The sequence below is a fragment of the Ambystoma mexicanum genome, chromosome 7p, assembly GCF_040938575.1.
Source record: "Ambystoma mexicanum isolate Mex_15411 chromosome 7p, UKY_AmexF1_1, whole genome shotgun sequence".
NCBI lineage: Eukaryota > Metazoa > Chordata > Amphibia > Caudata > Ambystomatidae > Ambystoma > Ambystoma mexicanum.
This window is the reverse complement of record NC_090939.1, coordinates 926611183-926635165: the sequence shown is the minus strand read 5'-3', so window position 1 is coordinate 926635165 and position 23983 is coordinate 926611183. Positions and strand designations below refer to the sequence as shown.

Below are 23983 nucleotides of genomic sequence, written 5' to 3'. Positions count from 1 at the left end.
TTTTTTTACTCGGAAGGGTATAAAACGAATCCGTGTTGGCCCACTTCTTAGCGAGCTGTTGCAGAGGAAGTTGATTGTTTGAAGCTGCGGCGTGAGAAGGAAACGTTGGAGGTTAGCGCTGTTTTCTGTGTTTGTTGTCGGGCTTGTTTTGTATTGTTTTTTATGCTCGTGCATTATTACACGTTGTCTACGGTAGGTTTGTTTGAACTTAATATGCACCATAGCATGTGATATGTTGGTTGCACTGAAGATTGCCGAACAGGTTCTGCACTTCCGGGGCTGGACATCCTACGTTTGCTGTTTGCTCACGCTTGAGGTGACCAGAGCTTTTTCTAGTGATTATTAAAAAAATAACTTTCAGTGAGATATCGCTCCTAGGGGGCTGCATTCCAGAAGGCATCTTATCGAAACTAGTTAAAAGCAATGAGAAACGGGCAAACTTAATTTGGATGATTTCTAAACGTGTATGTAATCTATTCCGAGGTTAAACAAGTCCCACCCCTAAGGAACATGTAAGATTAAGCGTTTTCCACACATTTTAGGGGGTTCTTCGTGGCAGATCCTTCTTTCGTCCGGAAAGGCATCCTGCTCAACGCGTGCCAGGGATCGCTTTCGACCGTATTAGCTTTCTAACTATTCAGCTGATCTGTATGGTGAAACAACCGCCGCCCCTAAGTTTAAAAAAAAAAAGCAAATGGAAGTGCCTATTTTGAGTGTCAGTTTACCCTGCTTCTACGGTTAATTATTTTTTTTTTATTTTATGTTTTATTTTTAAATTTTTTTTAATACAGTAATGGTGGCCTTTAGTATTGTGTTAGATATACTTTCTTGTGTGTTAAATCCTAAAACACAGCAAGTCATCAACGGTCACCATCAGTGATAATGGTATAGTTAACACTCAAGTTGCTGCTCATCACATCTTTACTCCTTCAAGATGCTTTTCCAGTCTTCAACGCTTTCCTGCTCTCCTGCCCCCACTTCCAGGGTAAAACCCAGCATCACGTCCTGAGCATTGTGTTCAGATACTGGCACCAGGCTTCGAAGGGTCCAGGCCCCTTCATGTGTCACTTGTAAGACATGCACCAGTTGAGAACCTGACATTCTGCCCCATCTTTGCAATGTTGCCACTTCAGTGTTGACGATTACCTGCTTGGGATCATGACCAAGGGAGGCATTTTCTATGAATGAGATCACAGGGTCCTCCTTGGACCCTATTTTTGCAGGCCCTACACCCAATTGGCAGTCCTGGGATGATTTGTTAGGTTACCTGACCGTTCTGGCTCTCAGAATGTGTCATTTACTGAGTGGCAGCTGTTCTGCCACTATAAAGCAGCTTTGCTGATCAAGGGGCACAAGGCAAGACTGGACAGTAGTTATCCCACTACCCCGATTGCCACACATACATTTTGATACGCAGTTGTTGGAAGGAATACCGAGGATGGCTGGGGGTCCGTTTGACTCCCAAGGGCCCAACAACCCTTCCCCAGAATGAACGGACTCTGTGAAGGGCATGTTGGAACTGTGGCTTATTACAAAAAACGGGCATCATACAAGACAATCCAGCTTCTCAGTACATATCATTTTTCCATGCCACCCCCCATTAAAAAAAAAAACAATCCCCGTCATTGATTGGGTGCTAACATAGGTTTTTCTACTGGTCCTCTCATGTCAGGTAGCTGACCTGCCCCGTCTGCAAAAACTGACACTGTTGCAGGTTAGTGGACTTTTGCCCTTGCCCTTTGCCACCCACCTCTTGATTGGTTGGCGCTGATCTCACCAGGCCTGGGACCCAGCTTGGTTCTCAGCCCTCTGTGTACCTCATCAAGCTGATGTAAAATGACTCTGGTAGGACACCACCTTTTGCCTCTGCGAGTGCATTTCCACGTTGCAACACTTGTTTCACTTCTCGCTTGGGTGGCTGAGAATGATGCCCCCCCCCCACAGGTGAATGGCCATTATCGCCATTATCTAGTTCGGCTGTATCACGTGGTTATAGACCACAAAATTGAGCACTTTGGGTCTGCCTTCATGCAGATGTATTCCCTTTTCCTGCAGCTGGTCCCTTGTGACTTGGAGATTGGAATATGACTATTTAACTGTGACCTTGGCTGTGAGCTCCGTCTTTGCTTCATGCAGCCTGAGCTGTCTTCTGTCTCGTGTCCCGGGGCTCGAGGCCTCCTGTAATTTTGCTTAGACTTCTAGTGTGACTTCTACATGCGCCTACTGGGGTATGTAATCATGTGGTCTGGCCAGGCTCCATATATACTCCTGTAGAGTTAATTGCCAAAAGTATCTGCAAGCTTGCTCAGGATCTCTTGTTGCCTTGCGTTACTGCATCTGGCTAATGAAAAAATATACTTTGACAGTATTGTCTATGTATCTGTCCTCTAGCTACAGAACTGTGTAAGCATGTTCTTCGTGTATGTGACTGTTCGCATTATGCGGTGCAGAGCTGCCAGTGTGCTTCATGATAACACTGCTACGTTGTGATGTCAGCACAGTGGCTTGATGGTTAATAGATGCTGTCAGTTAGCGTAGTCCCATCCACAATCTGTTGCATCACCTGTTCCTAAAAGGTTATGCACTGGATTAGGTGTGAATACCTGAGGGCACGCCTTTCTGCATACCTGTCAGTAAGTGGCGCACTTGGGGTTTTTTTCCAAAAAGGATCAGTGGGTTCAAGCGTATCTGGCCCTTCGGCCTGTCATGCTCATGGAGGTGAGGGGCATTCCTGGGTCCCTCACTTCAGTCACTTAATGTGCCATGCTGCATTTTGTGTAAGCCAAGGAAAATGACATGCACTGGAGGGCTTCGTTTGGAGGGTTAGGGGGTGGGAAATAATGCCCTGAATTAATGCTAATGTGACTACTGCTGTTTCTCAAAGATGTCTTTTCATAGCCCTCAACTGAAACCTGGTGATGCCCATATTCGCTTCTATTGTCACTCAGTTTTGTTTTTGGCATCGGGGAGCTACTACAAGACCCTCACAAATATGGAATAACTTGCCATCTGTTACTCAGGAAATCTTCATACTTTTTGTACTACTGACCCTAACTGGACAATTCAATGGATTTTATTGGCTCAACCTGCAAATTCCTGATGAACACTGCCCTATTCTAAACTGTATGCTGCACAACTTCAAATGATACATGTTTCCAACTACTCAAATAGATCCTTCAAACGCATCGCGTTTGATGGCTCAACCTTGTGATTAAGTACATTAATCGGTCTTTAATGTGCCAGAACACAAATTGCACACCTATGCTCTAGCCATTGGTGGTCAATGTGCAAAATATTCTCTGCATTTTGTTAGTGCTTCTAGTTACAAACATCACCGGTTCATGTTTTACTATACCATATCATAAGGTGGTACAACCTGCAAATTCACCTTAAGCCCTTTTGTGGTATCTCTTAATGTTGCTAACTGACAGTATGAGGCATGCAATTTGGGTTTTACCACTATCAACTCCCCAGGAACATTTAATCAATATTCTAGTTCACAAGAACTTTCCTTTAAGAAAAATTTAAAACCAAATGTGCTTTGCCGCTTCTGTGCTTCAATATTAGTTCCTGTCGTAGTACAACATCTACAGAAGACCATTTTGGATAACATAATACCATTTGTTTGGTATGATACAAGTTCAATCTGAATTTCATAATTACCACTGTATATCTGTTTGGATAGGGGGTTAAATATGGAGCCAGGATCCCTGCCTTTTTATGGTTCATGTTAAGGAGAACCATACCCCTGAAGCCCATCTGTCGCTCCTATCTAACCTAGCCTGCAATCTTGGCCTCCATCTTGACTCTCTCCTTCTCAACCCACATCTCTCTAACCTCCTGAACCTGTCGTCACCACCTCTTCAAGATCCGCTCCTCTCTCCTCCCTTATTTTCTCCCCCGCCTCTTCTACTGCTGATCACTCCTCTTCGGACTCCCTGTCTCTCGCCTAAAATCCATCTACCACTCCTCTATTCATACTGTCTCCTCGAGACTCCATTTCTTCCCCACTCAACTGGCTTCCCTTCCTCTCACAACTGAAATTTCAATTCCTCTGCCTTGTCTCAAACTCTCCATGACCTGCCCCCCTACCTTTCTTCCCTCCTTTTTTTATTCATCCTCCTGCTCTCTGCTCAGCAGACTCTACCTCCTCTCTGTACCCCCAGCCCCATGTGCCTCCTCGCGCTTACGCTCCTTCCAACTCTTGGCCCCCCTACACTGGAACTTCTCCCACTCCCATCTGCTCCTCCCTCGCCTACTCATCCTTCCGCTCCTCCCTAAAGACCTTCATCCGTATCCCTCTCCCCTCCCTCAGGACCTCAAATTCGCCACTTTAACTTTAAGGTTACAGACCACTCCTCCTTCACTTTCCCCCCACTCTCCCCCTCCTCCTTGTAAATTGTTCTACATTTTGTTCTAATGACTTGACTCATGTTTGTAATTTGCATCTCTTACTCTTGTACCAGTTGTTATATTGCGCTTTGGCTTAAAGTGCTATATAAATTCAATAAACCTAACAAAATGTGTGCAACATTTCAGGATTTGGCTCGAGAGCAAACTGTGACCAATCAAACCACTTGAGTAGGCTTAAACAGTAGGTGGAAGATTAACTTGGCAATGTATCCCCGTTCAGTTTGAGAGTAATATTCGATTGTAGTCTTTCAAAGGAAAGGTGTTTTCAGATAAAAAGGTCCACTGAGCTCTACGTCTCTTAAATTCCAGATTTCTCCAAGGATCCATAAAATCAACCTCAACACAATTTTCTGGCAAAACTGAATGACCTGGTCTGGTAAGGGCAAGGAGCAGAACTGATTGGAAACCTATTTGGGTCCACAGAATATAAGGGACTCTGGGGGTTGGGCGTGGGGGGGTCTACAACTCAAGTTGTTGCCACTGGAGTCTTGTAGGATGCTAAACCTAGGAGTTTATTTTTCACTATCTTCATCACATTAGGGTGCTGGCCACCTGAAGGCCCTTGGCATATGCAAAGCTCAGTCCACATTCCCATTACAAGAAACACTTTTGAAAGAGGACACAACCCCACGGGGTGCCCCCTCTACCAAGGCTCGATACTGATAATTAATCAGTTTTCTGGTTCATTACAACAGCTGCTGGAGAGAATGTAAGAACTTCTTCAGAATGTGGTGCATACACTCCCTGCAGCTCGGGTTGTTGACTTAGTAAATTTAGGACCAACTTATTTTCCAAGCTGGCCTGGCTGGTTGGGTAAAACGTGTGCAGAAATCTTGGTGACATTTCTGGAAGATTTGTTCTTGGATTTCTTAAGCAACTTTGCTCTCCCTCACACTTTGGCAGTTACTGCTGGTACAATAAAGACCTCACTCAAGGAGTTTGGAATTTCAGAAAGAGACTGGATAGCAGAGCGTGAGATGGTGTTTGAATGGATCCAAAGTTTTCAGTTAATGCAGTGTTTGGACCAGAAGGAACAAATTAAGGGGAGCCTTGTCGCGGGTAACAGGTGTCCATCACCACCACTGGCATGACATAATGGTTCCTAGCAGTACTTGTTCCTAGTAGACTGCAGCTTTCTTCTGGCAACTTGGCCGTCACCATGTAAGAACGTGCTCTAGATTCACAGCCAGACTTAACTTTGTACAAGTAGTAAAGACTCCAATTGAGTGGATTTTTGATTTCACTCTTAGACCTTCATGAAGTGAAACAAGAACACACAGCACCTGATTAATTCTCTCCAGTACTGATGGCCTCCTAGGTGGAATTGGCATGGAAGTGTCTGAATCCATGGATAATACCAAGTATATAATTGCTTGTTGCCACAATTACCTAGCTATGTGACATGTTTAACACCATGTAGGTGAATCTGACAGCACTCCTGTGGTAAAGGAATAAACCCATAAGCAAACCCATAGAGCTAGAAACTTCACTCCAAAGGGGTAAATGAAAGGAAGCTTGTGAATAACTGCCAAAAGCAGACTGAAGAATATTGTAGAGCACAGAAAAAATCCAAGCAGAAAGTTAGGAAATTAACTTTGGTGGTAGGGACTTCAAGTCCCACAATGCCCTCAGTACTGGGATGAACAACCTCCATAGGGCTCACAGCCCAGAAGCCATCCAATTGGCCAGCGAATGATCTTATGACCAAGACCCTAGTCCGCTGGATGGTGGAGCCAGCCTTTGCAGAAGGCCGGGCAAAAGGCTGCAGGAGCTCTCGGCAGCTCTCCGCTGCCTGCTGTCCAGGCCCAGATGTGGACCACACTACTTTGATGCACAGCTACATGAAGGTAAGCCAGTAGCACGACACAATGCTAATGGCTTTACTGCTCGTTCACTCCGCCCCCTCCCCCTCAACTGTATTGTGTTCATTAAATCCCCCTGCTGGAACCTAGTCCCTTCCCCTCAACGCCATTGTGCAATGCACCCATGCCCCAGAATTGTCTGCTTAGTCCTTGCAGGGAAACATGGCTGTCAACTGACGGTGCCCTGCAACTAGCCTAATCACGCTACCTCTACCCATGCGTCCATATGCAACGCCTGCATTCAGGGAGGTGACCCACACAAGCAGCTAGATGCGCATCCTGTGTTGTGGTTACATGCGGTTAAAGGATCAACACCACTGCCAAACCTGGACTCCCATACCAGGTTCCACCTCTTGGTGCCTTACCTGAGTCTGTCTCGCAGGCCACACCAAAACCCAGGGTGAGTGCCCAGGCCATGTCCGCACATGAGGGCCCCACATCAACGCCTGACACCAGGACCACAGAGCCAGCAGCAACAAGTTTGGTGGGCGAGGCAGCAGCCACTGCCCCACTGAGCGACATTGAAACAGCAATGGAGGAGTATGTGGACGAGGATGGACAACCCATGTGGCATGTCCACACTCCCCAAGCCCTGTGTCCACCTTCCAACCCCACTCGGGCCTCACCCACCAGCAGCATTGTGGATCCGCTACTCACTTCGGACCTCAGCGTTGATGATGTGAGACGGTCTGGGGGCCGTCACGCAGGTCCTCCTCAATCCTGCACATGCAGCAGCAACAACCCGCACCAGCCGTGCAAATCACCACGGTTTCCACCACACCCCAATCCTCCAACCCTGCTTCCACTGCACCCTCCAGCTCTGTGCGTCCACCAAGACTGAGTGCGACGCACTTAGAAATGCTGCCCCCGGACAAGAAGAAAGCTAAGAAATAGTGTGGGACAACAATGGGAGTGGGTCAGATGGTGTCGGTGGTGTATGGGGAGTTCATTGGGGGTATGGGGAGTTCTGGTATTGGGGGGGGCAGGGCGGTAGCACATTTATGTAGTTGATTATTAATACACATGTTGTGTGAAAAATCATTCAATGCCTGGACATTGTTCATTTCGTGTATACATTTTATTCATGAGTGCAGTGCTCAACTCCCCACATTCCCTGTGTGCATGGCCACATGGACCCAGTGTACAATGTGTTACTGACACATCCATTGATGTCCCTGTGGGTCAGAAGTATTTGTCAATCAGTGATTCGCGTACTGCACAGCCATCTTGTGCATCACATACTGGCATGGGTGCTGATTCTCCTCCGTCTTCATCCTCACCCGGTGCATGCATGTCAATGTCAGGTGGCAGTGGTACATTTCGCCCATGTTGTGCAGCATGACACAGGCCATGGTGATCTTTGCCACCTTCTCAGGCCTATAAAGGAGTGCTCCACCAGACCTACTTAGGCAGCGGAACCTCGCCTTCAACAGGCCAAAGGTCTGCTCAATCATAACACGGGTACAGGTATGAACCTGTTGGTACTCCTCTTCATGGCTGTTCCACGGGTTCCGCACAGGGGTAAGTAGCCACGGCTTCAAGGGATATCCTCCATCACCTGCAAGCGAATACAAATAGGTCTGTGAGTCACTCAAATAGGTCTGTGTGAGTCACTCTAAGCTGCCACCTTCAGGATTCACAGCCATGGCCACAGCAGTTTGGTGTTGCCATGCACATGTCCCTATACATATGCACAAATATTTAGATGCATTGTATACTGCAATATGGTGTGGTAGTCTGGATGGTGTTATACAGATGATACAGGGTGATTTCTTGCATGCTGATGCAGATGTATTGTGGATGCAGGACTATGTTTTGCCTCCCATTTTTGCTGTGTATGTACACTGTGCATGATCACACTAGCCACATTGGCACAGTTGCAATCCTTTTTAGTCATGCATTGCTTGAATACCCATGGTGGCCAGGTTGTGCGTCTTACATGTCATTGATATACGGCATTGGTTTGGTCCAATGTGTGCCAGTGATGTCATGTTCGGGTTGGGAGGTTCAGGCCAGGAGTATTTAGCTCTGTGCATTTTCCACTCACTGCCCAATCGGGCAACTCGCCAGGCACGTCGTCCAGCATGTCGCTCCATGTGACTGGGTAGCGTGGAGTTACGCAGCACCATGGCATGTGTTGATCGAGGATATCTGGCGCAACAATGTGTGGTAGTCTTGCTGGAGTTGCATACCATCTGCACATTGATGGAGTGGTATTGATTGCGGTACACCGCCTCTAGGGCATGGGACTACCAATTCTACATGGGTGCAGTCGAGGGCACCGACGCAATTGGGCGTGCATGGAAGGCTACTTTGGTGTCGGGTATCTCCTGGGCAGTCCGTGGTAGGGATATGTGGGTGCTAGGATGCCTCAGGAGGGCATCCAGCATTTGGGTCAGCATGCATGAAAATAGTGGTTGTGAAATGCCATGCAACTGGCCCACTGTGTGCTGGTAGGTACCTGTGGCCACGAAGTGGAGCACAGACACCACCTTAGTAGTGGGGGGTGGCAATGCGTATTTCTATGAGGCTGACTGTTGTGTATCATGTCCACTATGGTGGTGATGGTGTCCCGGTCCAACCGGTACAGGGTGTGGATCTGCTCAGGGGTTAGATTGAATGGACTGGGTCTGATGCGAGGGATTGGTGGCTGCCTAGGAGGTACTATTGGCTGCACTGGTGGTAATTGCTGGCCCTGTCTCACCCTCCTCCTCCTGCGTCTCCGCTGTAGTTGTAGCAGTATTGTTCTCCAGCCCTATGATTGCAACAGGGGGTGTGGTGTCAGTGTACTCCTTTTATATTGACTCCACCTGTGGTGATTGTGTGCACCTGTGGCAGTTGCCTTGACTGCAGGTTGCTGTTGACGGGTGGTCCGCAATGCCTGTATGGTTGCCATTGTGCAGGCCCTAATTACCGCCTTCAGGATGCCGGTAATTGCATGCCCGCGTGAGTTGTCATGTCCTCCTATTACCGGCATCCCGGGTTTATTCTGCGAAGGGGCGCATGTGCCCATATGAAGGGGCACGGTACGGGCGGTCTTGGCGGGTTGTCAGGTTATAATGGGCTGGACCCGTTAACGATGCCAATATTACCTTGCCGCCTTACTTTTTTTATTGCCTCCTATATTACCATGCCGCCTTCCTTTTTCATTGCCTCCTTTCTCGTAATGAGGCCCTATGACCCTAAAAGTCCCCCAGCTGTCACTTCTTTAAACTCTTATTTCTTATTTTCAACAAACCGTAGCATCATCGAACTGCAAAACATACAATGGCAGGAAGCAATACAAAATTTCACACCATAACCCCGTATCCCACCAGATCAAACTAAGATTAATCGAAAACCAAACCAAATGCACCAAACAAATAACAAACACAAAACGACCACATAAACATAAATCCCCCCCATCCCCATATGTATGGTACCTGAAAGTAAACCATTGCACTCCACTCCAAACTCAACATAGCATTATCCATAAAGGTCATTAAAACCCTCCCAGATTTCATCAAGGTCTACCGTGTCCTGTTTACGAAACCTTGTTTTTTCAAACCTTGATAAAGCTCTAACATCCAAAATCCACTCCTCCACTGTCGGCTTTTTTGGTGTCTTCCATACCTTCAACACCTGTTTAGCCGCCACCAACAAAACTTTATGCACTCCACCCAATGTCATCCAACTCACATTACGCCCACCACCATATGACAGAAATATAACTGCTAAGGGATTGCGTGGGTAGACAATGTCCCAGATCTGGTCGATCCTGTCGAGAACCTCCCTCCAAAAGCTTACCACCCTTTCACAATGCCACAACATATGTAACCGTGTACCCTGTTCTTTGCCACAACCCCAACACAAAGCATCAACTAAACCCAATTTGCACATACGTGCTGGAGTCCAATAAATTCTGCCCATTATCCTTTGATGTATGTAGCGTAATTGCAAATCCACTTTGGTTGTCGTCGGCACTATCCAAATCTTATCCCATTCTCTCAATGTGAGTTCCCTGCCCAACTTGTTAGGCGGCAGATCAAACAATAGCAGACTACCACAAGATGACTCTTCGCTATATCCATCACCCCTTGGACCTGGCCATGCCCTTGGTACAGACCAGGCTCCAACTCCCCTGTCATCGGCCCCCACCACCAGCAAATATTATAACAAGCATGCTACACGGCAGAAGTAACCCCCTACCCTGCTCAACCCACTTAGTAGCTGGTCCGCCTCATCCTCTAACCCCGCCCAAGCTTGACATCCATGACCTGATCACCATACAAAACATGACTTACTAGCCATTACGGAAACTTGCTTACACCAAGCCTCCATCCAGCCTTATCCCATAGCTATACCTGATGGCTTTACTATCCTGAGGTGACCTGCTAGAGGGGGTAGCGCTAATTTTTAAAGACGCCTTACTCTTAAGACCATTACTATGCCTAGGGTGGACAACTAGGAGCTGCTATCAGTCAAACTCACTACTTTGCCGATCGACTCTCTTGCTATCCACATCGATTGCCCACCTGACCCTGCAGGCTCTCTAAGATATTCTCCATCAATAGGAAGCTACATTAAGCCCACCACCAGATTTATAATACTAGGATCTAAACCTTGGACTCAATTACCTGATGGACCATAATCCCTTGCAAACACGCTCTCCAACCTGGGCTTTATTCACTGTTTGGGCCCCAACGCACAACAAAGGCAGGACTCTTCATTGGGCAGCTGACCTTAATACTGAGATCACATCTCTGCTAACCCTTTGCCCTTGGTTGGATCATCCATCGTCTCCTTCACCTTCCTGCCATCGAGTCTCCCTAGTACGCACCTCAGGCCCTTAACCCAGCATGGACAGATATCTACAACAATCTCCCCCTACACACGCCCCTCCGGCAGGAGCACATTGTCTCCACAGATCCCAAGATACTAGCATACATTTATTATGACACCCTTAACTAAGGCAGTGAACACTGACCCACTAGCCCTGCCGAAAGCCAAGCCGGTTGATCACATGAAGGCCTGGTACACCACAGACCTCCAGGCCCTACGTACTAAAATGACAAGCAGAAGCTGCTTGGAAATAAGAGCCAACTAAGGCCCCCAACAATCTCGAGCCATTATCGCAGTTGACTACTTATACGACATGGTATTCGCGAAGTGTTTCAAGGCTTACTAGGCCAGGTGATTGAGATCGTGCAGGGGGAGGGGGAAATGTGTGGCCATCTGGTGGCAAGTGCAGACAACAGGTGTCAAATGCTGCTAGGGAGCTGTAGGGATACAAAAATGCTCCCCCCCCCCCAAAGTTCAAGGGTTGCCAGGGGGGCAGTGCAGTTATGCAACTGGCAGGGAGGGGACCTGGGACCGAGATCAGAGGGTCGCCAGGCAACCAGTGCAGTTTCAGGCAAGTGAGGGGGAGCCAAAGCAGAGAGGAATGTCTTGAGGTGCTTCCAGAACTGGAGCTATTTCAAGTTTCAGAGAGGCAGGGAGGTTGTTCTAGAGGGAGGCCCCAGCAGAAGAGATCTACCACCAACTTGTTGCATAGAGAAGTGACTGACCCTGAGGCAGTTGGGAGGCCAAAGAGCTGAAAGGGAAGATATTTACCAAGCAAGTTGAAGGTATTGAGGCCCCAGAAGGCCTTGAGGACAACGCAGAGGGTTTTGAACTTGCTCCTTGCAGCCACTGGGAGCCAGTACAACTTCAGCCCTGGAGAGATGATCCCTGGGCTTGAGACCAAGGACCAGTGTCGGTCCTGTTTTGAATGAGTTGCAGAGAGTAGAGGCAGGCTGGTTTAGATGGAGGCTGTTGCAGTAGTCCAGCCTAGAGAACCAGAGCTCTAGACAGTGAGCTTCTGGGGGAAGGAGAGGAAAAGAATACCTCTGAAGAGGTGCAGCAGGTAGTGACTTCTTGCCTCAAATTTGATGTCTAAGGAGAGTTGAGTCGAATATGACCATAAGATTTTTAGCCTCACGGAGGGAGCAGCAAGGGGACCAAGGGGCCAGCCAGAGAGCGACAGGAAAGGAGGGAACAGGTATGCTAATTAGAACCTCGAGCTAACTGGCATTGAGGCAGAGATCCTTGGCCCTGGATAGCCCAGTCGGAGATGAGGAGAGGAGGTGGTGTAAGGGAGCCTGAAAATTGATTCATCCATATAGCAAGTTCGGGCAGAGATCAGCAATGCGGCGGGCAAGAAGTGATGGGTATTAGTTGAACAGCCAGGGAGAGGTTGGACCCCTGGAGAACACCACAAGTAGAGATGGAGAGGAAGGACCAAAGTTGGACCTGGGATAGTCGATCAGCAAGGGTCAGCCAAGCCAGGGCCTGATCGGTGATGCCCAGAAGGCTAAGCAGGATGGCATAGTTGACCGTGTCAAAGGCAGAAGAGAGATCAAGTAAGATGAGCACACAGGGGGTATTGGAATCAAGGTTGGAGAGCAGGGCTTCACTAATGTTCATGAGACCACCATGCTTCTGGCTGCTCTGACCCCAGACTGATGGTCATGGGGGCAACAAAGATTAAGCTGCGAGATGGCCAGATTTTCCAGGAGTTTGCCCAGGAAGGAAGTGATTAACTTCCAACTCCCAGTGAATCTTCTGTATTCTCAGAACTAGAACCCCCAGCTTCTCCTCCCATCTACTATCAAGATCAGAGTGTGGTGCTCTGGCATTCAAACGACCATGAACGCCAAATTACAGTCCCAGCAGGAGATTCGCTGAAACAAGACCTCATAATCCAAGGCACCCACAACCTGGGACCCCCCCCCCCCCCCCCCCCCAGCCTGCATACCCTGACCTTTCAATCTATTGAAGGAACTGAATATTGCTCAAACCTTCCAGATGTAAAGGTGTTCTGCCTGGCATATATTATCTGACACCGGATAGGTGGCGTGATCTTTGTGAGAATGTTCCTGAATGTAGGAGAAAGGTCACATTAAGTCATGATCTTGAGTTTTGGACAGTCAGGATGAAGGAACAGAAATTGACAACATCAGACAGCTGTTGAGGATGTGGACGCGCTAGCAGCACTATGGAACATATGCTATGGGAGTGCCATAAGGTGATAAAACTTCTGGAGTGAGATCGCCACCACGATGAAGTTCTCAAGGGAAATCTGGCCTTTGATTTTGAGATTTTATCTTGTGGAGAAACCGCCCTGCTGGAGTCTTTGAATCAGCAACCACCACATGGATTTTAAGAGGGGCCATGTTGGCAAAGAAAATAATCCTATGAAACTGGAAATCTGCTGATTATCTGACTAAAAACAATTGGTTGGAGATGTATCGTACATGCAATATTGAATCTATTCTGTGCAACAGAAAAGGTCTGCTTTTGATAAGATTTCAAAGGCCTTTTTGAATGTGGACTTGACTTAATCTTGGATCCAGTTGAACTTTGAAAATATAAGTAGACCTTGTATAATTTGTTAATGATGTGAGACGCATGCTTCCTCTGTTGGTAATCTTTAGGATATTGTATGCCTTGTAGAAAGATTCTGGAATTAATTTATCTGGAGATTCTTTTCTGCCTTATGACCTTGGTTTACAGGCCTCCCCCCCTGCTTTTTTCTCTTTTCATTAATCACCACTGTAGAGATTCATGATGTGGTTGTGTGATGTTAATGGATAATAAATTGGTTCTAATAAGCAGAAATATTGCTCAGCCTGGGGTTAATCAATTCCTCCTTTTCAGCTAACCATGTTCGTATCATCTGAAAGAATCTTGGGTCCTTAGACCCATCAGCCCCTAGTAACTACTGCCCGATTACCACAGTGCCTTTCCTGCTAAAGATCCTGGACAGGGTAGCCTGCAACCACATCCTAGTGGAGTCAATCTGGATTCCAACTAGGACATCGAACAGTCAGCACTGCTAGACTTGAAAAATAAACTGACCATTTCAGAGATGAAGGAAAGACGGCCCTCATTCCCCTTGATGTATTGGCTGCTTTTGACCTGGTAGAACATAAAACCTTGTGCCACCACCTACAACTGCCAATTTCTCCCAAGAAGCCATGACTTGGGCTGCATCGTTCCTTGAAGGAAGACTCGTATGTTCTCACTTGGCTAGTGCCCATCCCTTGTGATATCTTGAAAGGCTCAATTTACCAACACTACTTTGACCTCTGCATAATCTACACCAGCAATACTCCAATACTCCTGTCTGGCTCACATGAAGACACTACGACGGTTAATTAACCACCTGTCTAAAAGATGACCAGATGGAAATCCTTGTGGTGGGGTCACCCGCAATGCTAAAGAAACCCTCCCCTTATATTCATCCTTCTGATCGACTGCATCAAAATCCTTGTCTTGGTGTCTGTGAAAACATTGGGAGTGCACTTAACTTCCATTCCTCAAATTAATGCAATTGCCTTGCCAGCAGCATACACAGCCAAACTTCTTAATACAGCTAGACCATTTCTTACTGCCTGACCATCTGTAACTGGTGCGACTATTGCAATGCCTGTTTTGCAGGCATATCCAAGAAGAAAATGCAGGTAATCTAAAACAATATGCAGCACTCGATCTCCAAAACACAGACCATATCTGCAGCAAGGAAGAGGCACACTGGCTGACCATTCGGGAAGGATTCATTTCAAAATCCAATCCTCACATCACCCACGTAAGTTTGGGACCGCACCTGAGTACTTGTCCCATCAGAGCCAACTCCACCAGACTTGTGAGGGCATCCCACACCCACCATATCGCACCACCGAAATTCAAACATGCCAGAGCAGCAGCTAGCTTCCCTTCTATAGCGGCATCTGTTCTTCCCACGAGCTAAGAGCAGACCACTCTCACTGGGCCTTCAGGAAAACTGTAAACTTTGATCTTTGCCTAAACGTTTCCCTGACTCCTCATAGACCTCGGGAGCAGCAAGGCTCTACTTTCCCGCCCCACTTTTACATGATTGTATTCTAGTATATGTACCGCGTACTGGTTCGCAACAGTAAAATGAGGAAGAGGGATGCAAAGGACTGCTGCTGTAGGAGTGGTTAACTAATTGGTGTAGATGACCTACACCTGAGGGAGACTGAGGCTTAGAAAGCCCCCTCATGTGCATGCATTAGAGGAGCGATCGGAGAAAAACGTGCATGTAGTTGAAGTGGCAGGCACTGGGAGCATTGCTGTCGCAGGTCTTGATGGGGTCTTTATCCCAATTGAGGAAGCGGAAGTAGCGAGGGGGGAAGTGTTGCATCTTGAGAGGTTTCAGGTGGCTGGGTTGCACCCGACCCTCTCTACAGAGCTGGACCAGAGGAAGCTGTTTCACCAAACCGTAAGTAGCCACAATGACAATTGTGCAAGCAACAGTCAGTTTAGTTTGCAAGTGAATCCAGAGCACTCCGACGCTGTCCGCATGTTCACCGCAGGCAGTTTCACTTGCGTGTGAATGAAGGAAGCAGTAATTACAATGGTGAACACTTTCGATTATGCTATGCGAGCAAACGTGTTTGTGGAAGACCCAAAAACCCAGTGGGAAAACGTGTATGGAAACAAGCCTACAAGCAATGCCCAAGCCAAGAGTACTTAAACTCTGCAGTATGAATATGACAAACATTGCTCAATGCAAGACTTGCTGCTTGTGTGTTGACATACACCTATTGCCGAAGCCAAGACTGAGGCAGAGTGATGGTCACTACTTGGTTGTTGTAGAGGGGGCAAGAAGGCTGGTAAACGGGCTATCTTCTGGAGAATATTATCCAAGTCACTACTCTCTGGTAGAGTGCAATATTCGTGCATGGAAGATGAAATTGATGTATCACAGCTGCGATTGACAGTGCAATTATGTTGCATCAAGTGAGACCCGCTTTCTTTTACCCATTGAGGGGGTGGATTATTGGGCGATTGTCTGACAAGACCATCGAGCACAAGGCCCGGCAATGCTGATTCTTCAAGGCAGAGCTGCCCATTTTCTGACCGGGCTCCAGGCTGTGCACAATGATTCACCAGGCATTGTAGACTTTCAGGGAGCTGGACCAAGCGGGCTGCACCAACTGGGTTAGGCAAGGTCCAGTGGCGAGGTGAGCAGAGACCTTGTCCATATTCCAGGTTTGTGGGTTATCTGATGCAGTCAGGATTTATCTTTCCTTTTGGGTGCCTTGCATTTATTCAGGACCACTTACGAAGGCAATAACGATGGTTCAATGAATGGGGTGTTTCTGGTTGATACTCTGGCTCAATGGATGAATCCCGGTTTGGTTTAAATTTCAACTTTATAACCTTGAGAGAAAAACGATGTACAAGTGAATTACATAAGATACAAAATTTGATTCACACATCCTAAAGGGGAAACTAAACCCATTCTCAAGCCATTTGGACATGACTTGCACAAGTGTACATAAGTATTAAAATAAGACAGTATACAATTGAAAATTCCATTTAGCAAATAATGGACAACCACGAAGTTTAAGGAAATGTCTATTCATAATCCACATACTTTCACAAAGCCATGGATACCTAGCGTGGACAACAGGTGATTTATTCTTGCAAAATCTACAACAGGGTTGCAATTGGGGGATTTAGCATGGGAGATAAGAATTTCATTTGTTGACCAGAGCTTAAATCGAAATTGCATGTAATTACTGCAGTAGATTGGCTCAGGACATGTCTGGATCAGATGTATTTCTTGTTTCATGACTTACTAGGCCTCATTCAGAGTATGGAGGTAGTTATGGCGCTATTTGCGCCACGACTACCTCCCATACCGGGTCCGACCTGGTTCGATGGGGACGTACCGGTCCATTCTGACCCTGGAGGGACCGTTGAGTCCCCATTGAAAAATCCATTCCCCATTCCCATTTGAGCCCCCCATAGGGCTCAATGGGAATGGGGAAATGGCTAATAACGGTACTGCAATTTGCGGTACCGTTAACTCTCTGGTCCCTTAGGCACCTCTGAATATGGTGCAAAGGGATTACCAGCACCAATGTCCTTAACGGTGCCCGGTATCCCTTTGCGCGCACCTCGGAATGTGGCCCACTGTTGCTCCCAAGTAGAACACCAATTGTAGTCCCATTTTTCTTTTGGCACTCATGGGAGCATGTAGTAGATTTTGATCCGCCTTGAGCATTAGATTGAGACAATAATTCCTTCCAAGAACTAAAAAATTGCTCAACTTGTAATGCCGAAGCTGGTTCTAGATTCATTTAAGAGATTTCTGATATAAAATGATTATGCCAACCTACAATAATTAAGGATGATGGGCCTAGTTTGTGTCGCATGATTTGTATTGGCAAGGATCAGGGTAAACAAAGGACCTTATTCTGAAGATGCCAATTTGGACAGTATTGAGGAGCTTGGCCTGGGCAGCATAGGCAATAACGGAACCACCTACTGCTGGTATGTGAATTGTCCATACTTGAGCTTTATAACAGTAGCTTGGGCAGCCAAGGATTCAATTTTGTCTTCTGTTTTTATAAGGGAGTCGGGAGTCTACTCTCATTTTTGGCCTAAATACCTGAATGATATATATTTTTTTGTGTGGTCTATACCAGTTCAAAAGTATACGTTTATGTGGAGTAATAAGGATGTCGGATTTTTCCACGGAGAATGAAGAGCATAATGTTTGAAGGCTTAATTGTCTTTGCAGACTGTTTTTGTCCAATAGCAGAAGATAATTGGCATAGAGTAGCCAGGATTTAGAAGTGTTGCCTACTTTTGGGGCGAAAGAAGAAATGGTGTTAGTGTTCCAATATCTCTAATAAAGAAATTGAATAAAACAGATGCTAAAATACAGCCTTGTTTAAGTCCCTGCAGTCAAAATCAATTGGGTAGAAGGGTGATTTTTAGTAGTGCCAGGGTGACATAGGATTCATAAATTAAGCAGATGGGCAGGACAGGTTGCATTTAACAATTTAGATCAGGGCAGCTCTCGGAATTTAATTGAAAGCTTGTTTATAGCCAGATATACAGGTTGGCCTGAAGTTTCTTTTTTTTTTAAATGGATGTCAAAATTGGGTTCAGTCAGTTCCTAAATAAGGCACAAATCCAGGTTGATGGATCTCTAGTAGCGATGAGGCTGAAACCCATTGAAGTCTTACCAACGTGCAAAGAATTTTCCCAGATTGAAAGGGGTCCCTTACGTCTATGGAAACGAGGCGAGTCACCACACACGATAAATACGCCAGACACGAGGTTGTATTCCCAAAGCTAGGCTTTATTGCAAAGCAAAAGTCTCAGTTGGCCAACTCGGTCTCCCGCCCCACAAGGTGTATCTCTAGACATCAAGGGACGCAAGAGTGAATTACGTACATCAGTTACATATATACAAAATGCATATCAAACAATCGGCTATGACATGTTTAACAACCCCCCCCCCCCCCCCTGTATTGGGTTTCTTTGAACTTGGTGTGATGATTTTCGACAACTATGACACCTTCAAACATGTAACCATTTGCAATTTGTGAGTGCGGAGGCATCTTTCAGTTGAACGGAACACAGGGCTTCTGTTCTTGGAAGCGAGCTACATACGGGGGGGAGAGTTGCATTCCAGACCTTGCTATCTGAGGTGCTATTCGTGTCTTGGGAGCCGACACGCTCTAACGGGGCTCAGCGAAGGGGGGCTGTAAGAAGAGCATAATTCAAGCCTTTAGCTACTTTATTCTACCATATAACGAGACTGGCTGGCAGCTGCGAAATGATTAAATGCCCTGCAGCTCTGCTTCAACGCTACATTTGGGAAGGAGCCGGGCATTCTTCCTGGCGCTGCCTACGTTGTTTCAACTAACTCTTGTTATCCCTGCGGTCTTGTCCTTTTACGTGCAGACAATGTTTTACAGTCTAGCAGTGTAAGCAGAAAATGTACTGCAATAAGAACAGAGCAATGAGCAATGGTTAGAAAACAAAATGGCAAATCTTGTTACATCAAAATGGCCGTTCATTGGCAAACTCGGAAACCTATATTCTGTCTCATCGTGCATGAGACGGTTAGCCTGCGGTCACATAGTAGAGGTATCAATTTTTCTAGACTGACAAGATGTCCAATAAAGCCATTGAACAATAGTTGCACGGTAAGACCTAGTGCCTTTCTTAAAAATAGCAATAATTATATTGCTTGCAGGAATTTGGAGTAATGCCGGAAGTAAAAACTTGTTGGAAAAATTGAGCAGAAGATGGATATCCATATTTCTGGGTGTGCTTTGGTCTTCAAGAGGCCGTCCGGGCCAGAGGCTCTCGGTGCTCAGTTTCCTAATTTCTATGTAAATGTCATCAGCTGAAGGAAATTCTGGTAAAAGTGTCTGGAAGTTTAGCTAAGTGTGGAGAAATGGCATAGCAAGTATGCTCCATTAATTGGGTTAATCATAAATGGAAATGAGGTATTTTAAGCCAATATATATTTTTTAGCAACAACTAGATCTCTGCACTTGACTCGCTTGCTTGTGAGGTCAATCGAATATCCGCCAAGTTTCCTAACACTACTTCATGTCTTGGATGGTGGAATCGATGCTTGGCAATAAAGAGGGTGGTGGTTCAGCATTTTTCTGCACGGAAAAGGTGTAGAGTGGAGGTGAATCTTGCAAGGAAGTTCAAGAATCGTAAAAACTGCTTGGATCTGCAAGGTTGGTTTATAGTATATCGCAAGAGATTTGGTGCTCTAGAAGTATAGTTGATACCAAGAGATTATGATCACTCTTGGATGTGGAATTTCAAATGACTCCATTGAAGGGAGTGTGTTGAAACAAGTTGTTCCGTTGCAAGAATCCTGATGCCAAGTCAGTCTAGGGGGGGGAAGGATCGGAAGGTAAATTCTTTCAGCATGGTGAAACCCCTTTCATTCGTCAACATCCATCATGCAAGGAGAAAGGTTGGGGAGGCCCAGGGAGTAGTTATTGCCTGTGCCTAATTTAATTGGTGCATGAAGTCAGTTGACAGATTGCCTTTAGAGCATTGCATTGCTGGAATCCAACAGACTGCTCACCCACGGGCCAAGTGGGAGTGGCGGTTATCCAAGTTTCTTTTAAAGATTATAATCCTGCACATGGTTGAAATTGTGGACATTGGCCTGCGCCGAACCTGGACAGGATTGTCAGTGTTGCGATATCTGTAATTTGCCCCCCCTGTTGTTGTAAACCCACCCCCTGTATCTGTGTCCATTTGTCGCTCTGCGCCCTGACATCCTGTTAATGTGCCTGGTCTTGGGTGCTTTAAAGATAACCATCAACATCACTACACTTATGCACCATCAGTCAACTAGAACACAGATATACCCCTGATTAATTCGGCCTAGCTGTTCACATATGAATATGGCCCCATGAACACCTCATCACCCTAATAAAACGCAGCTAGCCAAGCACATTCCAGCCTAGTCGCTCACATAGGCGTCCTTCAGGCCTAACACAGCCAGAGCCCAGTCTGGGTATCCACCTACCAGACTGCACACAACAACTGATATCTTGAGCAGCACACAACGCTAGGCTGCAGCTACCATCTGGCAATTAACATTACCTGCACACATCTGGTGCACCCACGCACCCTATGACTCTTATCTAGCGCTCTACTGACCAGAACTACAGTTCCTGAGGGCATTCAACCTACCAGCACAAGTTCATACCAATGATATATGGAGCACTATATAAATGCCAAGTAACATAAAAGGATGTCAAAACTAGTTTATTTCAGGTTGGGATAGGAGATGTTTAAGTGTTCAGACTGCACATTTTAAGGTAATTGATTCATTAGGGGCATAAATCTCGATTGCCTGTGCAAGCCAAGACCAGAAAGAATCGTTGGCTTGCACAGGCAATCGAGATTGTGTGAGTTGAGCTACCAGAGGTCATGTCTTGTACAAAGGCACCTTGGGCTCGATGACAAGTAATGGATAATGCTTCAGGACGAGAAATTGAAGTCCCTTAAGAGATGGATGTTCTGGAGGGGCTCGATTAGATGAATTATGCGTATGTGACCCATTCGATGTGGTCAAACTGAAGTTGCAATGCTCTTTTGAATCCCATATGTCTGACCATACAAGATGGAATAGTCAGGTGAACTTATATCAATATTATGATCTGTGAATTGAATGTACTTGTCTTCTGTTTGAATTGCTTTGAGTAAAGTAAGGATTGTAGTTCATTGGGAAATGGTCCTGCTTTATTCTTTCATTCGTAGATTCAAGCAATCAGAGTGCTTTCAGTCTCCTGCTCCTATGGATGAGTCCTTAAGCTTGTCATTCAAAGTGCGAGTCCCACATCCTGGATTAGTAAGTTGATGTTTGGCATCTCTAATACAAGTAGAGTTTGTTCGAGGTACAAAAACCTCGGGAAAGCGATGGCTTGTTCAATTTGTGGCGCTAGAGCATGACTTGGGGTTATCAGATGGATTTAAAGAGCCGTTGGCTAATCTTCCGTGGTGATAAACCGCTATGGTAGTCTTGAGCGACACATTTCCCTGGGCAGGCATGTCTGCGGGTGAACTGGAGGCAGAGACTTGGAATAGGTAAATTCATTTGTCTGTCCTCAATAGAAGGGTACAGGGCTTGGTGTGATCATTGGATCAAAGGAAGTATGCAAGGTAGATTGGGCTGAAGGGAAGCGACTTGGGGAGCGAGGCATTTGTCTTTTTTCCCCTTCAATGTCCCTGCGAGTATGTTCTGTATTTTATTCAGTGCACTTGGTTTCTTTCGTGGAATATGAACTGCTTGTGGCAGATTTGGGAGGAGCAATTTTTTTTTTGTGGGATTGCCTCAATTTGCCTTTTTTTTTTTTTACAACATCTCCTTTTCTTAAATGGTTCATCTGGGGCTTCAGTGGATTTGTTGGAGAACATGGGGAGACCATAATAGGGTCTCGAATTGTATGCTGAATTACATCAGCTTCTGTGATACAAGGTATCTTGGACAGATTGAGGGGTGGATAATGTAATTTCAATATGGGAGCACAAAGGATAGCAATAGTATCAACATCAACTTTTTGCACAAGTGTATTAATGTTTGCTCATTCACTTTCATTTCAAGGTTTTCAAAAAGCTTAGTTAAGCCTGTAACCTCGAGTAGAGGATTGAGCAGAAGTTCATTCCAAATGAAGGTCTGGGAGTGGTATCACAAAAGATTGGGGGGTGGGGGGGGGAGAAGGAGTTCTTGGAATCTGGATGTAAGATTGGGGAATGTGAGGGGTTTTTTGGAGGACAGTGGTAGCTAAGATCTGAGGTGCTAGGGAGGATGGGACTTGTACAGGATGAGGCAGTAAAGAAATATGAGCCTGTTGCAATTTGCGAGTATAGTATGGTCAATGATGGGCCTCTGGATTAATTTGTGCATCCATGGGCAAACGATGGTTGGGTGAGGGAGCCTCACTGGTAGAATTAGTCAAGTTTGTCACATTTTTACTCTGGATATGGTAAGTTTCAGTTCTGCCAGTAGCACTGAGTCAGGTATGTTAAGTACATGAGGCAAAGGAAGGTCACAACAGCTGGTTTAATATTGGCATTCTCACCAGGCAAAAGACAAGCAGCCTGAACACTGGATTCAATTGACAAATTCCTAATATCCATAGACAGTGACTCGATTGCCAAGTCTTGCGTGTGGCTAGTAGGTATAGCCACAACTGTAGGTCAGTACGGTAGGAGAAATTGCCCACAACCAGTGGCATAGTTTGTGTGTACATGATGAACAAGAGTTTAAACACGAAATAATGCACAAATGTAAAACTAAGGGGCTCACCCTCACCTGCATACATGCACGCAGAATACAAAAGTGAGCTGAGCACCAAGCAGGCTGCGTCTTTGTAGTAATGTTCCATTCAAAGTCGCTGAAGCGAAGTTCACTGTAAAAAGAAGCAAGCTCTCTGGGAGCGGGGGGGAGGGGCGTTCACCGCCATATGGCCATAACTGGAGTCAAAGTCGGAGCTTCCCAGCAGAACAGTACTCACCGAAGGCACTGAATCCCTGTTGCAAGTTAAACCATGCAAGACATTTACATTTCATGGGAAATAAGTTGGACCTCATTTGCACCTGGCTTTCTACCTGAAGCGGTGCACGTTATAGTGGCTGTAAACATCTTGGTAGTGCCCCCTTTCAATGGACAGTAGGCTGGAGTGAATTTAAAACAAATTGCCTGGTGCCAGGATAAACCAGTAAAGACTTTAACTGGGCCCCCTTCGCTGTGGGTGAACAATGCAACTGCTCTATTGGATGCTTGGCCTGTTAAGTGTTTGCTTGTTCCGTCCCACTGCATAATCCAATATGCTTGCTTAACAAAATGATATGCAGGTCTAGATCATTAATTTTTTCTTTTTCTCTGCCCTGCAGCATGTCTGGACGTGGCAAGAAGGTGACCAAGCCTAAACGTGGTTCACAGACCCGATCCTCAAGGGCTGGTCTCCAGTTTCCTGTTGGCCGTATCCACCGGTTCCTGAGAAAGGGGAACTATGCAGAGCGGGTTGGCTCTGGGGCACCAGTTTACTTGGCAGCAGTCCTGGAATATCTGACTGCAGAGGTGCTGGAACTGTCAGGGAATGCTGCCCGGGACAACAAACGAACGAGAATTGTGCCAAGGCACATCCAGCTAGCAGTCAGGAATGACGAAGAGCTGAACAAGCTGTTTGCTGGAGTGACTATTTCTGAAGGCGGTGTCCTCCCAAACATCCAGGCCCAGCTGCTCCCCAAGAAGACTCCAAAGGGCTCTTCGGAAGAGATTAAAGATGTTCAGTCTCAAGAATTCTAGACTTAAATCAATCTGTTTTTACCCTTGTTTTAAAATTTAAATGCACTTAATAAAATTTTAATTAGTA

At 46.2% G+C, this 23983-nt stretch overlaps 1 protein-coding gene across 1 annotated transcript; it reads left to right on the top strand.

The window, feature by feature from the left end:
• Positions 1 to 23983, top strand: LOC138525593 (late histone H2A.L3-like). Its single transcript, XM_069635636.1, has 2 exons — positions 1 to 111; positions 23502 to 23983. Exon 2 carries the CDS (start codon positions 23503 to 23505, stop codon positions 23914 to 23916), a length of 414 nt encoding a protein of 137 aa, XP_069491737.1. The 5' UTR covers positions 1 to 111; position 23502; the 3' UTR covers positions 23917 to 23983.

Excerpts from the sequence above, each read along its gene's own strand:
- LOC138525593 (XM_069635636.1), top strand. The coding sequence starts at position 23,503 with ATGTCTGGACGTGGCAAGAAGGTGACCAAGCCTAAACGTGGTTCACAG.